The sequence below is a fragment of the Drosophila montana genome, unplaced genomic scaffold, assembly GCF_035044405.1.
Source record: "Drosophila montana isolate Dmon_TW-CO22-7 unplaced genomic scaffold, ASM3504440v1 contig_329_1, whole genome shotgun sequence".
In the NCBI taxonomy this organism is placed as follows: domain Eukaryota; kingdom Metazoa; phylum Arthropoda; class Insecta; order Diptera; family Drosophilidae; genus Drosophila; species Drosophila montana.
In genome coordinates, this window is record NW_026998183.1 from 196,289 (window position 1) to 211,494 (window position 15,206).

At 41.9% G+C, this 15,206-nt stretch overlaps 1 protein-coding gene across 2 annotated transcripts in view; it reads right to left on the reverse strand.

Moving 5' to 3' along the window:
- Window positions 1-10,855: 10,855 nt before the first annotated feature.
- The window catches only part of LOC135434357 (uncharacterized), an 86,480-nt gene continuing 82,129 nt past the window's right edge, over window positions 10,856-15,206 (reverse strand). Inside the window, exons 10-18 of one of the 2 annotated variants that reach the window (XM_064690913.1) lie at window positions 14,135-15,147; window positions 13,851-14,060; window positions 12,138-13,779; window positions 11,973-12,081; window positions 11,797-11,841; window positions 11,670-11,735; window positions 11,473-11,593; window positions 11,271-11,415; window positions 10,856-11,204 (exon numbers count right to left, since the gene is read on the reverse strand). In XM_064690913.1, the coding sequence (XP_064546983.1) occupies window positions 11,557-11,593; window positions 11,670-11,735; window positions 11,797-11,841; window positions 11,973-12,081; window positions 12,138-12,336 (456 nt within the window). In that variant the 5' untranslated portion in view covers window positions 12,337-13,779; window positions 13,851-14,060; window positions 14,135-15,147 and the 3' untranslated portion in view covers window positions 10,856-11,204; window positions 11,271-11,415; window positions 11,473-11,556. Of the gene's footprint in view, window positions 11,220-11,270; window positions 11,416-11,472; window positions 11,594-11,669; window positions 11,736-11,796; window positions 11,842-11,917; window positions 12,082-12,137; window positions 13,780-13,850; window positions 14,061-14,134; window positions 15,148-15,206 lie in introns of those variants that run through there. The other variant, XM_064690914.1, reaches the window with a different exon arrangement.

Sequence of the window (15,206 nt, forward strand, 5' to 3'; positions counted from 1 at the left end):
TTGGACCATATAAGGTCACTGGTATAGAGGATAGAGATAATATAGTAATATCAGATACTAAAAATAAAAAAAAAAAACAAAAAGTACATAAGGATAGGTTAAACATTTTTAATACATAATCATTTTTGTAGTATGGCCATACAAACACAAAACAAAAAAAAAAAAAATGTATATATATATTTTATACATATATAACCATATAAATATAACATTTTTAGATAAAACATTTATTTCTTTCAAAAATTTTTTTTTATTCAAATATAAAAAAAAAACTAATAAAAACAAAAAAAAAAATGGAAAACCCTTTTAAATATTATTACATGCAAATATATATTCGCAAACGAAAAAAAAAGCTTTTTAATTCTAAATATATACACATTTAATACTATCTCTATATATAAAACTGTTTGTCCTGACTGACTGACTGACTGACTGACTGACTGATTGGTGATCAACGCACAGCCCAAACCGTAAGAGCTAGGAAGCTGAAATTTTCACTGTAGCTACCTTATGTGATGTAGGTGCACGTTAAGACGGGGTTTCGGACAATTTCACTCGCAAGTGTGGAAAAATCGCGAAAAACGTTTGTATGTAACTTTTTTGTTTACCATCCGATCGGCCCCAAACTTATTTTCAAAGATCTTTGTTCAAATTCATTTGAGTGGTGTTTCGCACTTTTCGGAAAACCCATTCCTCCTTGGTGGAAATGGAGGTCAAACATTTGGTGGGTGACGTTTCGCGCTCAAACTCATTTCCAGTGATCTATATGAAAAATCATTTGAGGCGTGTTTCTCACTTTTCGCAGAATTCAAACTTCTTCGGGGGGAATGCGATTTAAAGATTTTTTGTGCGAAGTTTTAAGTTGTGTCCGAATTGCTTTGCTATGTTTAAATTAATTTAAGGGGTGTTTCACACTTTTTGAAAAATCCATCCCTCCTTGGTGCAAATGGGGGTCGAAGATTTGGTGGGTGACGTTTTGTGTTCAAATTTATTTCCAAAGATCTATAAGAAAAATCAGTAGAGACGTGTTTCACATTTCTCGCAAAATCTAAACTCCTTCGGTGGAAAATGCATTTTTAAGATTTTTTTGGTGAATTTTAAGAATTTTCCGATTTGCTTAAAAGTTGTTTGATTCCCGTCCGATCAGTTTCAAAATCATTTTCCAAGCTTTTTTGATTTTATAACATACGTGCCACGGGCAAGGCCGGGTTATACCCGCTAGTAATATATAAAATAACTTCACAATATTACGTTATTTTTCAAAAGGAGGGAGATGTGATATGCGCACATATAGAGTACACACTGTACTCATAATATATCAAACTGTCACACTGTAACACTTTGTTGCAATGTTTACATTCGCATATTTCAAGTGCATACATACATATGTAATATGACCACACATATATGTGTGTAGGCAACAACGCAGTGTCAGCGTTTCCCACGCAAGCCGGCTGCGCACTACAATACATAAGTGCACATAACATACTCTCTCTAAGCGCGGCTCTCAATGCTGCATACATATATAAGTATATAATATAACCGCTCCGCTGCCGGCGTCGCTGGCAGCGCATTTTGCGCGGTCTTAGTTAAGTAGTACCTAAGTTAAGATTGTAAGAATCATTCAAACACAAAGAGCCACAGAACAAAGTTTACATTGGAGCAGAAGCTCCAATGAATAAAAGAACAACTATTGGAACATTTTACTACAGCTGCGTACAGAACTGATTTTTTTTAAACAAACCTTAAGATTAAAGGGACTGAGTATTTACAGAATTCGAAAGAGAGCGAGACTTCGTACATGAGTATGTGTGCTTATGGCGTTAAATTGCATATGTAGAAGAGAGTTACAATAATCTTAACATACTCTGTTTATGACATTGCTATTGATACACTAACTAATATATATATATGAGGTATATGACAAATCAAATATCAAATTAATTTTAAAAAAGGACAACTTTACTTGTTAAAAACATTTATTCTAAAATACAAAACATTGATTGCTATATAACATAAAATACTTGATGACAATAGAACGGAACTGCACTACAATGACACTTATACCCACATTTTTTGTCTTACTTCAAACATGCGGTGTCTTATTTTTTTAAATTTTATTTGCCAACATTTTTTGTTGGTTGTTTTGGATTAAATTAATAAATTACGTCCGCACTTGCAATGTATTGAATTTTTTTTGGCGGTTCTTTTTTCTGTTCAGTGTTCGTGGAAAAACATTTGCGAAAAAAAAACGCAAACTGTTTTGGCCTGTGCATAGGGTCTGCTGCGTAGAGACAGAACTTTGTATGTTTTCTCTTATTCATTCTGTCCGACAAAACTGTTTTTTTACAAAAGAGCCGAAAGTGAGAAGTGAAATTTGCGTCCAGTCCAGTACTTCTGACAATGAACAAGTTATGAACGCGGCGCAGTTGCAGGCTATTATAGCAACAGCAGTGGGCCCTTCGTTAGAGGGCCAAAGAACGAGTTTAATAGGATATAACAAGAGCTCACAAGCCGAATACAAACGGTGTTGGTATTGGAACCTGACATATAAGTGTATGGCGATGTGACAAGGAAGCGGGTTGTACTTTGCGACAAAACTGTCGATGTCTCTCTCAGAATTTAATGGGGCTCAAGAGCACTATGTATCTTGGCTTCAAGTGACAAAGGCTGCATATAGACTTTATAGCAATCATAAAGGGAGCTCACGCCATTATCAGCCGAAAAAAATATGGGGCAAAGCTGACAACACACTGGCAGCTTTCGGCACAAAATTAAATTTTGATGGCATTATAGCTAAATTAGATTTTACGTCTGCCGAAAAACGAGCGGTTCACCTGATTGAACAGGAAATTGGCACACTCAGGCAGGGCAACATGACCCTCATACAGATTACGGCGAGGTTGAAAAAAGCTCACCTTGTTAACAACCAAAAATATTCGAATTCGTTCTCCTCTTTAAAGCGAACAGACCTGATTTTTTTGTGCTCTCCGTTTTGTTTTGATTTTAATAAAACACCGGCGTTTTAATATTTATATTGAAAATATTTCCATTATTCTGTTTGCCTTATCGGTTTATTTTTTTATTTTATCGCGAGTGCATGCTTGTGGCCTGTGCATTTTATCATAAAAATATTGTTATACTTTTAATTTGTGTTCTTGTGCATTTTTGTTTATGCGCTGCGGGTTGTTTATGTTTAACTGCACATCGTCTCTGGTGGTGTGCAAGGTTTCGTGAGCAAGCAAGCAATCTTTTTTTCAACTTGTGCTTTGATTTTTTTCTACTTTCTGCCGCTGTTGGTGTTCTATACGCTATTAATCTGTTACGTGACTGCTTGTTTCTCGGTGGGCCGCGCCGGCTGGCTCATCAGTTCTCTGTTGTGCATCTTTCTTAGCCGGCTTGGTCATGCTAGGAAATGCGCACGCAGATTCTTTGTAACGGTCGGGTTCGCGTTTACAATAATCTGCGTGGTGATGTTGCACTTAACGTTATTGGCAGCATCGATAGTTTGCCTAGTTGGGTGCGTTCTTTATTATCGGCCATGCCGATATCGTTTGTCATAGGGTCAGAGTATCAGGGGTGAAGCCGGGCACAATTTATTGAATAGTGGCAACGCCGGGCTTGCGATCCACGGCGCCAAAATGATGTTGCTGCCCAAATGTACAGCAAGGAATTCGATTTGATCAGCGGTCAACGGCAGGCGTGCCAGCTCGAAGCGAGCTTAAAGTTATTTTTGTACATGTCGGATAAAAAAAGTCCTACAAAAGTTTTCCGCAAATTAAAACTAAACAACGAATTTATTTTTGCCGTTTAATAATAAAATCTGAATTTAAACATTGTGTCACAATATACAAAAATTAGAAAAAACTTAAAACTTACGTGCGACACGAGACGAACAAATAAAAATAATAAGACTATTATCAAAAAAAACGGCTCCGGCAACGAAGGGACCAGCTCTCGGACCAGAGAGGCCAACAAAGTCACCCCCGGCCAGTTTTCGACGCTGCGGCGCACCTCATCCATACCCTCGGGCACGGTCTACGACGCTACCCAGATGGTCAGGCCAAGAACCGTGGCGATAGTGAGTCAGTTCCAAGTGAGTCAGTTCCAAGCACTCCCCTCCCCAGACTCAGCCCAGAGAAGGCGTGCTGCTGACATCAAGCTGCAGTTGTTTTTCCTGTTCATAGATTAAAGTTTTTTTTTATAAATTAAGTCATATTTCACTCACTCACTTTGCGTCTGCCTTCTAAGAAGAAAAAAACAAAAAACGAAGTAATTTCGAATCCACACGATCCATACATATATATACCAAAAAATCATTTATTTCCATCATTCTTAGCGCCCCAGAGAGCTCTTTAGGTATGCTAAGTGTACTTAGGCGATTTGATTCATACAAATTTCTTTTTTATATAAGCTTCTTTATAACATACTATTTTATTTCAGCGTGACAACAATCGCTCAATTTAATATTTATAATATTTGTTCTCCCACGTTGTTCCCAACGGCGGTTGGCACTAGCTTTCGGTGTCGCCCTTTCTTTGTGTTGTCCGGCTATAAAAGAATTGTAATTTTCGAAATTAATACATATTGTCCATAATTATAAGAATATATAAACAATTATGCGCACCTGGTGAAGAAATGTCCACGTGTATGAGAACGTAAATAGTTGAGTGGAGATAGCCAGCAGAGATACCTGCAATAGAAGTTATATTAATTGTCAATAATTATAAGAATGCACGAATAATTATACGCACCTGTGGCTGCAAAGATAAATGCAGTAAGAAATGATATTAATTGTTATTAATTTCAAGAAAACGCAACCAATTATATGCACACATTGAAGGAAAAGAATGTCCGGCTAAGGTTAAATTGATGGGGAGAGTGGGCATACCTGCCGACACGGGCTGATGCAGGCCATCTAGTGGCCAAAATGAGGGAGACGAGATCAGGTGATCGTCTCAGGTAGGGCGAGTACGCTGGGTCCGGAACCGGGACCCGATCTGGAAGAGTAAATTGTAAATGGTGTTTTTTTGTTAATTTATATTGAGCGTCTCACTTTTAGCGCGGCCCACCGATAAACAAGCAGCTCCGCTACAATATGGCGCCCAAGTTGGAGAAGCACCCGGCTTCTTTGAAGTCGGGGGGCAGATATCAAAAAAATAAATAAAAATATCAATGCAGGTACAAGGAAAAGTTTCCCTTGGCTTTAGGATCCACGCCGCTGGTGTCTTATGTGGCACCAGTAGGTGGCTCATAATCGCGCAGCGTGTAGTGGAATCCGAGAAGCACGACGGAAGCAGAGATTACTAGGATATCACTGAGCATAAGAAGTTTCTCTTGTCGTGGTTGATGGCGGAAAGTCACGTTCGCATGTGGTGATAACCGCGATGACAAAGGCATCTTGTGATAAAATCTGATATTAGGGTATGTTTTGGTTAGCTTTTGTTTAATGTTTACTATTTGTTTTGCCCCACTCTGTGTTAGTTTAGTTAGTTTTGTGTTAGTTAGTTTTGTGGTCTATGTATATTTATTTATTTTTTTTAATATTAGTAAGATTTGTTTGTAGATGTTTATTTATTTAATAGGAATTATTTGTGATGTTTTTTTTTTGTATTAGGGTTAGTAAGTTAGGTTAGTAAGTAGAGAGGGGTACGGTTTTCTGCAAGAATCAGTATGGCTGAAGAACAGGAGTCGGACTGGGCTTCTGACGCTGACGGAGCGTCGGCACTGCCACCGCCGCGTCCGGAAAGAGGTCTGGTGAGAACGCCAATGAATTTCCGCAGATTTCAGGAGCACCAGATCCCGGCGGAGGGTCATCTGGTAGACCTAGAGAAGGAATTGGCGCAACAAGATAGACCTCCACGGAACCTAGAGTTCCCAAAAGCGACTAAGGACTCAGTGCTCACATCGGCAGCGAACGCGGCGATAGCTCAGGCCCACCAGACATATCAGCATGCTCTGCCATCTATCATCAGCGAGTTCATCCGCCAGGAGAAGCGAACTGGCTTCATGGAAATGACAAAGGGTATCATTGACGTGCTTAGGCCGCCAGGGAGCCACGCCGGAGAGCCTAACACTGTGCCAATGCCACCGAGACACGTCGTGCCGGGACCACGAACAGGCGCCAGCCCGAAACAGCGAGAAGGGGCTCAGCTCGAGGCATTTCCACCACCAGTGCCACCGAAGCTTCACAGACCATGCGCGCGAGGAGCGGAGTACTCATCCAGCAGCCCAGTATACGTTGCAGATGCTCAGACGAGGAACTGGCGTAATCAGAATAATCGCTACTTCCGAGTATAGGACCGGAGAGCGGATGACTTTCAGCCGGAGGAAGCGTATGCCAACTTACGAGACGCAGCGTACCTGAAGCTCGAGCGGTGGAACGTCAAGTTCGATGGCGAGGACGCCATGAATTCTGTCGAGGAGTTTGTGTTTCGGCTGGAGTTCCTGCTGAGGCAATATCAATGCCCGTGAACATTGATATTGTGGCATTGGATGCACGTACGGCATTCTCGGGTCGACAGCTGGATGCAACTGCGACACGCTCTCTTAGACAGGTTCCGGGGCTATCAGACGGAGCATGATGTGATGCAAGAGCTTCTACTACGAGAGCAACAGACCAGCGAAGGATGGACGATTATATCCATCACATGCGTCAGCTCGCCGCGCGATTCCAGAAGCCGCTAAGAGACCGCAAACTGGTGAAGATTATAAGGCGTGGTTTGAAGGAAAGTCTGGCAAAATACATTTATGCTATGGATGTACTCACCGTAGATGAGCTGCGCCAAAAGTGCATAGAAGTGGAGAGGCACATTGGTCGCAGAAGCCGGACTGGGTACGTGCAGCCGTCGCGTTACTCGCAAGGAACGAAGCCGACAGTTCACGAGGTTGAAGAACTGGAGGAGGCCTTCGTGCGAGGCAGGACATCATCCCGGCTAGTGTGCTGGAACTGCAGGCAGTTCGACCATGTCTTTAGAGACTGTCCAAAGAGCGGAAAATAAAAGATGCCATGTAGGCTTGTTTGTTTTGCATGAAATATTTGTCATCAATTACTTCTGTTAAGATGTTTATATCCTTGTCTGGATATGGTAATATAGCACTTTGCATTTGTTGTCCCAGTAACATTCGGAGTAAATACGCAGCTCTCCGACTAGATGATTTTGAACATTTGCTTTATGAATACCGAATTTAACTTAAACATATTCTTTTACGATTTCTTTTATATATTATGCTTTTTTTTTGTAATTAATTAATATAAAATACCATATGAATACTCATATATTTATATTTATATATTCTTAATTATTTTAGTATAATATAACTATCTGTTACAGCACTTCTTCCACTTGCCGAAAAACATATGTCAGGCCCCTTCGTTATTAATTTGAAGCTTCGAGCGTTATGCATAATAATTATTTTTGTTTATCTGTCACCCTAGAATAAATTATGTCTAAGTAAATATTTGTCTTTTTTGGAGCCATGCATCGCCTGAGGGAGGTGACTTAGTCAAAACCATACTGCCTATAGGGATCCTGCCAATATCTATATTTTAATTGGCCTTTTTGCAGGATCATGGAAGGGTGGGCATATGCACATCATCCTGTCATTTCATTTTCTAGTCTTATTGTACCCCCTAACCCGTATTCCTCTCCCCCTTCCTCATTCAGTACGTGAATTTTAATGAAGTAGATATATAACTTTGGGAGCAAATTAACCAGCAGAATCAGTGAAATCAGTGCGGGTGCATGCCGACGAGCCACAGCCGATGCCAGTGCGCACTCCGATTTGGTTAGCCGCCCAACAGCACCTTGACGTTATTCGTTACAGAACACAAGCCTGACTCACGTCGTAGCAGCAATGAGAGTCGACCGTCCAGTACATCCAGCCAGAGCGGTCGATCATCGATTGCTGGAAGCTGCTCAGTGGGGCCACACAGATCCGGTACAAGTCTGGACTAATGGTATTCCACACGAGCTTAGAGGTACTGGATGCCAAGTTCATCCGAACCGCTGCCCATGACAGAAGTGGTGCTTATCCGGAGACGGGGATTGGTATTAATGGCGGAACTAGAAGAATGCTGGTGTCAGAGATTATCTTTTGCTTGGAGCATATGCAGCTAACTTACCAGGTTCCATGGAGAGTCGCCACGACTTCCACGTCCTAGTCAGGCAAAGGAGTGGTATTGGATACACTAACATACATCCGCGATCCCAGATTGGCTGAATCTGAGGTAGTCACTCACGAGATACGATCGAGGAGTACATCCAGGCGATGCTATAATTTAATAAAAGTAATAAAAATGAATATTAGGAATGTTATTTCCAGGATCATATACATGGAGAGACTGCCAGAAGTGTCCCATGGGAAGTCAGAAGAAGACACCAAGTTCTTAAGGTATATCTCTATCTGTATATTTCTCCCTTAGAGCGATTTTCGTTGTTGGGAGGAGCATTAAAATAGAAAAAAACAAGTAACAAATTAATAAATTACGTCCGCTCAAGTTTTATGTTATTGTCGTTTATATGTGTATATGTATATATGTCGTATATGTCGCATATTTGCAAAAGCAATGGAGTCCAGCTTTTCCATAAAATCGTCTCCGCTTATGTCATCATCCGCTGAAAACTCTTTCATCGCATCATTATCTGTAGTCTTCAGTTTAATGTATAATCCAGAATGCAATTAAAACAGCTCCATCATTCCAAGAGTTTTCACCACGATTTTATATTTCTCGTAATTCGGGTGAATAACTTTTAAATTCACACCCAAAATGCGCTTTGTCCATTCGAGTGGCCACATCTATTGTTAAAGATACAAATTTTCCAAGTTTTGCAGTAATCGCTGTATGCCAGCATTGATGCGCTGTCCCCTTATGTTCACATAATGCATTATGTTACGGGAAGAAAACTGCGACATTGACATAACACTATAAATTAGGTTTAAATTCGGCGAACCCTTCGCTGCCCAAAAGCAAAAAGGGCCTGCCATCTGTTGTAACCATTTTATTAATTCACGAAATCAATGACTCCTGCACTTGCAATGTATTGAATTTTTTTTGGCGGTTCTTTTTTCTGTTCAGTGTTCGTAGAAAAACATTTGCGAAAAAAAAACGCAAACTGTTTTGGCCTGTGCATAGGGTCTGCTGCGTAGAGACAGAACTTTGTATGTTTTCTCTTATTCATTCTGTCCGACAAAACTGTTTTTTTACAAAAGAGCCGAAAGTGAGAATTGAAATTTGCGTCCAGTCCAGTACTTCTGACAATGAACAAGTTATGAACGCGGCGCAGTTGCAGGCTATTATAGCAACAGCAGTGGGCCCTTCGTTAGAGGGCCAAAGAGACGAGTTTAATAGGATATAACAAGAGCTCACAAGCCGAATACAAACGGTGTTGGTATTGGAACCTGACATATAAGTGTATGGCGATGTGACAAGGAAGCGGGTTGTACTTTGCGACGAAACTGTCGATGATGTAATGTCTCTCTCAGAATTTGATGGGGCTCAAGAGCACTATGTATCTTGGCTTCAAGTGACAAAGGCTGCATATAGACTTTATAGCAATCATAAAGGGAGCTCACGCCATTATCAGCCGAAAAAAATATGGGGCACAGCTGACAACACACTGGCAGCTTTCGGCACAAAATTAAATTTTGATGGCATTATAGCTAAATTAGATTTTACGTCTGCCGAAAAACGAGCGGTTCACCTGATTGAACAGGAAATTGGCACACTCAGGCAGGGCAACATGACCCTCATACAGATTACGGCGAGGTTGAAAAAAGCTCACCTTGTTAACAACCAAAAATATTCGAATTCGTTCTCCTCTTTAAAGCGAACAGACCTGATTTTTTTGTGCTCTCCGTTTTGTTTTGATTTTAATAAAACACCGGCGTTTTAATATTTATATTGAAAATATTTCCATTATTCTGTTTGCCTTATCGGTTTATTTTTTTATTTTATCGCGAGTGCATGCTTGTGGCCTGTGCATTTTATCATAAAAATATTGTTATACTTTTAATTTGTGTTCTTGTGCATTTTTGTTTATGCGCTGCGGGTTGTTTATGTTTAACTGCACATCGTCTCTGGTGGTGTGCAAGGATTCGTGAGCAAGCAAGCAATCTTTTTTTCAACTTGTGCTTTGATTTTTTTCTACTTTCTGCCGCTGTTGGTGTTCTATACGCTATTAATCTGTTACGTGACTGCTTGTTTCTCGGTGGGCCGCGCCGGCTGGCTCATCAGTTCTCTGTTGTGCATCTTTCTTAGCCGGCTTGGTCAAGCTAGGAAATGCGCACGCAGATTCTTTGTAACGGTCGGGTTCGCGTTTACAATAATCTGCGTGGTGATGTTGCACTTAACGTTATCGGCAGCATCGATAGTTTGCCTAGTTGGGTGCGTTCTTTATTATCGGCCATGCCGATATCGTTTGTCATAGGGTCAGAGTATCAGGGGTGAAGCCGGGCACAATTTATTGAATAGTGGCAACGCCGGGCTTGCGATCCACGGCGCCAAAAGGGGCGATTGCTTTTGGCCGCCCGATTCGGTCCTAAAGAGATTATAGGGAGAGCGGACCGCCTGCCCTTGGCCTTCATTTGGGCCGTTGACCCACAAATATAAATACAGCTGTGCAGATGGGCAGCAATGGAGCCCGCCTCGTATATGTATGCGTGTGCCGAGATTCGGCACCGATGATGTTGCTGCCCAAATGTACAGCAAGGAATTCGATTTGATCAGCGGTCAACGGCAGGCGTGCCAGCTCGAAGCGAGCTTAAAGTTATTTTTGTACATGTCGGATAAAAAAAGTCCTACAAAAGTTTTCCGCAAATTAAAATTAAACAACGAATTTATTTTTGCCGTTTAATAATAAAATCTGAATTTAAACATTGTGTCACAATATACAAAAATTAGAAAAAACTTAAAACTTACGTGCGACACGAGACGAACAAATAAAAATAATAAGACTATTAACAAAAAAAACGGCTCCGGCAACGAAGGGACCAGCTCTCGGACCAGAGAGGCCAACAAAGTCACCCCCGGCCAGTTTTCGACGCTGCGGCGCACCTCATCCATACCCTCGGGCACGGTCTACGACGCTACCTAGATGGACAGGCCAAGAACCGTGGCGATAGTGAGTCAGTTCCAAGTGAGTCAGTTCCAAGCACTCCCCTCCCCAGACTCAGCCCAGAGAAGGCGTGCTGCTGACATCAAGCTGCAGTTGTTTTTCCTGTTCATAGATTAAAGTTTTTTTTTATAAATTAAGTCATATTTCACTCACTCACTTTGCGTCTGCCTTCTAAGAAGAAAAAAACAAAAAACGAAGTAATTTCGAATCCACACGATCCATACATATATATACCAAAAAATCATTTATTTCCATCATTCTTAGCGCCCCAGAGAGCTCTTTAGGTATGCTAAGTGTACTTAGGCGATTTGATTCATACAAATTTCTTTTTTATATAAGCTTCTTTATAACATACCATTTTATTTCAGCGTGACAACAATCGCTCAATTTAATATTTATAATATTTGTTCTCCCACGTTGTTCCCAACGGCGGTTGGCACTAGCTTTCGGTGTCGCCCTTTCTTTGTGTTGTCCGGCTATAAAAGAATTGTAATTTTCGAAATTAATACATATTGTCCATAATTATAAGAATATATAAACAATTATGCGCACCTGGTGAAGAAATGTCCACGTGTATGAGAACGTAAATAGTTGAGTGGAGATAGCCAGCAGAGATACCTGCAATAGAAGTTATATTAATTGTCAATAATTATAAGAATGCACGAATAATTATACGCACCTGTGAAGTTGAGGGAAATGTCCGCTGGCATGAGATTGTAAGTGGCTGCAAAGATAAATGCAGTAAGAAATGATATTAATTGTTATTAATTTCAAGAAAACGCAACCAATTATATGCACACATTGAAGGAAAAGAATGTCCGGCTAAGGTTAAATTGATGGGGAGAGTGGGCATACCTGCCGACACGGGCTGATGCAGGCCATCTAGTGGCCAAAATGAGGGAGACGAGATCAGGTGATCGTCTCAGGTAGGGCGAGTACGCTGGGTCCGGAACCGGGACCCGATCTGGAAGAGTAAATTGTAAATGGTGTTTTTTTGTTAATTTATATTGAGCGTCTCACTTTTAGCGCGGCCCACCGATAAACAAGCAGCTCCGCTACAATATGGCGCCCAAGTTGGAGAAGCACCCGGCTTCTTTGAAGTCGGGGGGCAGATATCAAAAAAATAAATAAAAATATCAATGCAGGTACAAGGAAAAGTTTCCCTTGGCTTTAGGATCCACGCCGCTGGTGTCTTATGTGGCACCAGTAGGTGGCTCATAATCGCGCAGCGTGTAGTGGAATCCGAGAAGCACGACGGAAGCAGAGATTACTAGGATATCACTGAGCATAAGAAGTTTCTCTTGTCGTGGTTGATGGCGGAAAGTCACGTTCGCATGTGGTGATAACCGCGATGACAAAGGCATCTTGTGATAAAATCTGATATTAGGGTATGTTTTGGTTAGCTTTTGTTTAATGTTTACTATTTGTTTTGCCCCACTCTGTGTTAGTTTAGTTAGTTTTGTGTTAGTTAGCTTTGTGGTCTATGTATATTTATTTATTTTTTTTAATATAAGTAAGATTTGTTTGTAGATGTTTATTTATTTAATAGGAATTATTTGTGATGTTTTTTTTTTGTATTAGGGTTAGTAAGTTAGGTTAGTAAGTAGAGAGGGGTACGGTTTTCTGCAAGAATCAGTATGGCTGAAGAACAGGAGTCGGACTGGGCTTCTGACGCTGACGGAGCGTCGGCACTGCCACCGCCGCGTCCGGAAAGAGGTCTGGTGAGAACGCCAATGAATTTCCGCAGATTTCAGGAGCACCAGATCCCGGCGGAGGGTCATCTGGTAGACCTAGAGAAGGAATTGGCGCAACAAGATAGACCTCCACGGAACCTAGAGTTCCCAAAAGCGACTAAGGACTCAGTGCTCACATCGGCAGCGAACGCGGCGATAGCTCAGGCCCACCAGACATATCAGCATGCTCTGCCATCTATCATCAGCGAGTTCATCCGCCAGGAGAAGCGAACTGGCTTCATGGAAATGACAAAGGGTATCATTGACGTGCTTAGGCCGCCAGGGAGCCACGCCGGAGAGCCTAACACTGTGCCAATGCCACCGAGACACGTCGTGCCGGGACCACGAACAGGCGCCAGCCCGAAACAGCGAGAAGGGGCTCAGCTCGAGGCATTTCCACCACCAGTGCCACCGAAGCTTCACAGACCATGCGCGCGAGGAGCGGAGTACTCATCCAGCAGCCCAGTATACGTTGCAGATGCTCAGACGAGGAACTGGCGTAATCAGAATAATCGCTACTTCCGAGTATAGGACCGGAGAGCGGATGACTTTCAGCCGGAGGAAGCGTATGCCAATTTACGAGACGCAGCGTACCTGAAGCTCGAGCGGTGGAACGTCAAGTTCGATGGCGAGGACGCCATGAATTCTGTCGAGGAGTTTGTGTTTCGGCTGGAGTTCCTGCTGAGGCAATATCAATGCCCGTGAACATTGATATTGTGGCATTGGATGCACGTACGGCATTCTCGGGTCGACAGCTGGATGCAACTGCGACACGCTCTCTTAGACAGGTTCCGGGGCTATCAGACGGAGCATGATGTGATGCAAGAGCTTCTACTACGAGAGCAACAGACCAGCGAAGGATGGACGATTATATCCTTCACATGCGTCAGCTCGCCGCGCGATTCCAGAAGCCGCTAAGAGACCGCAAACTGGTGAAGATTATAAGGCGTGGTTTGAAGGAAAGTCTGGCAAAATACATTTATGCTATGGATGTACTCACCGTAGATGAGCTGCGCCAAAAGTGCATAGAAGTGGAGAGGCACATTGGTCGCAGAAGCCGGACTGGGTACGTGCAGCCGTCGCGTTACTCGCAAGGAACGAAGCCGACAGTTCACGAGGTTGAAGAACTGGAGGAGGCCTTCGTGCGAGGCAGGACATCATCCCGGCTAGTGTGCTGGAACTGCAGGCAGTTCGACCATGTCTTTAGAGACTGTCCAAAGAGCGGAAAATAAAAAATGCCATGTACGCTTGTTTGTTTTGCATGAAATATTTGTCATCAATTACTTCTGTTAAGATGTTGATATCCTTGTCTGGATATGGTAATATAGCACTTTGCATTTGTTGTCCCAGTAACATTCGGAGTAAATACGCAGCTCCCCGACTAGATGATTTTGAACATTTGCTTTATGAATACCGAATTTAACTTAAACATATTCTTTTACGATTTCTTTTATATATTATGCTTTTTTTTTGTAATTAATTAATATAAAATACCATATGAATACTCATATATTTATATTTATATATTCTTAATTATTTTAGTATAATATAACTATCTGTTACAGCACTTCTTCCACTTGCCGAAAAACATATGTCAGGCCCCTTCGTTATTAATTTGAAGCTTCGAGCGTTATGCATAATAATTATTTTTGTTTATCTGTCACCCTAGAATAAATTATGTCTGAGTAAATATTTGTCTTTTTTGGAGCGATGCATCGCCTGAGGGAGGTGACTTAGTCAAAACTATACTGCCTATAGGGATCCTGCCAATATCTATATTTTAATTGGCCTTTTTGCAGGATCATGGAAGGGTGGGCATATGCACATCATCCTGTCATTTCATTTTCTAGTCTTATTGTACCCCCTAACCCGTATTCCTCTCCCCCTTCCTCATTCAGTACGTGAATTTTAATGAAGTAGATATATAACTTTGGGAGCAAATTAACCAGCAGAATCAGTGAAATCAGTGCGGGTGCATGCCGACGAGCCACAGCCGATGCCAGTGCGCACTCCGATTTGGTTAGCCGCCCAACAGCACCTTGACGTTATTCGTTACAGAACACAAGCCTGACTCACGTCGTAGCAGCAATGAGAGTCGACCGTCCAGTACATCCAGCCAGAGCGGTCGATCATCGATTGCTAGAAGCCGCTCAGTGGGGCCACACAGATCCGGTACAAGTCTGGACAAATGGTATTCCACACGAGCTTAGAGGTACTGGATGCCAAGTTCATCCGAACCGCTGCCCATGACAGAAGTGGTGCTTATCCGGAGATGGGGATTGGTATTAATGGCGGAACTAGAAGAATGCTGGTGTCAGAGATTATCTTTTGCTTGGAGCATATGCAGCTAACTTAC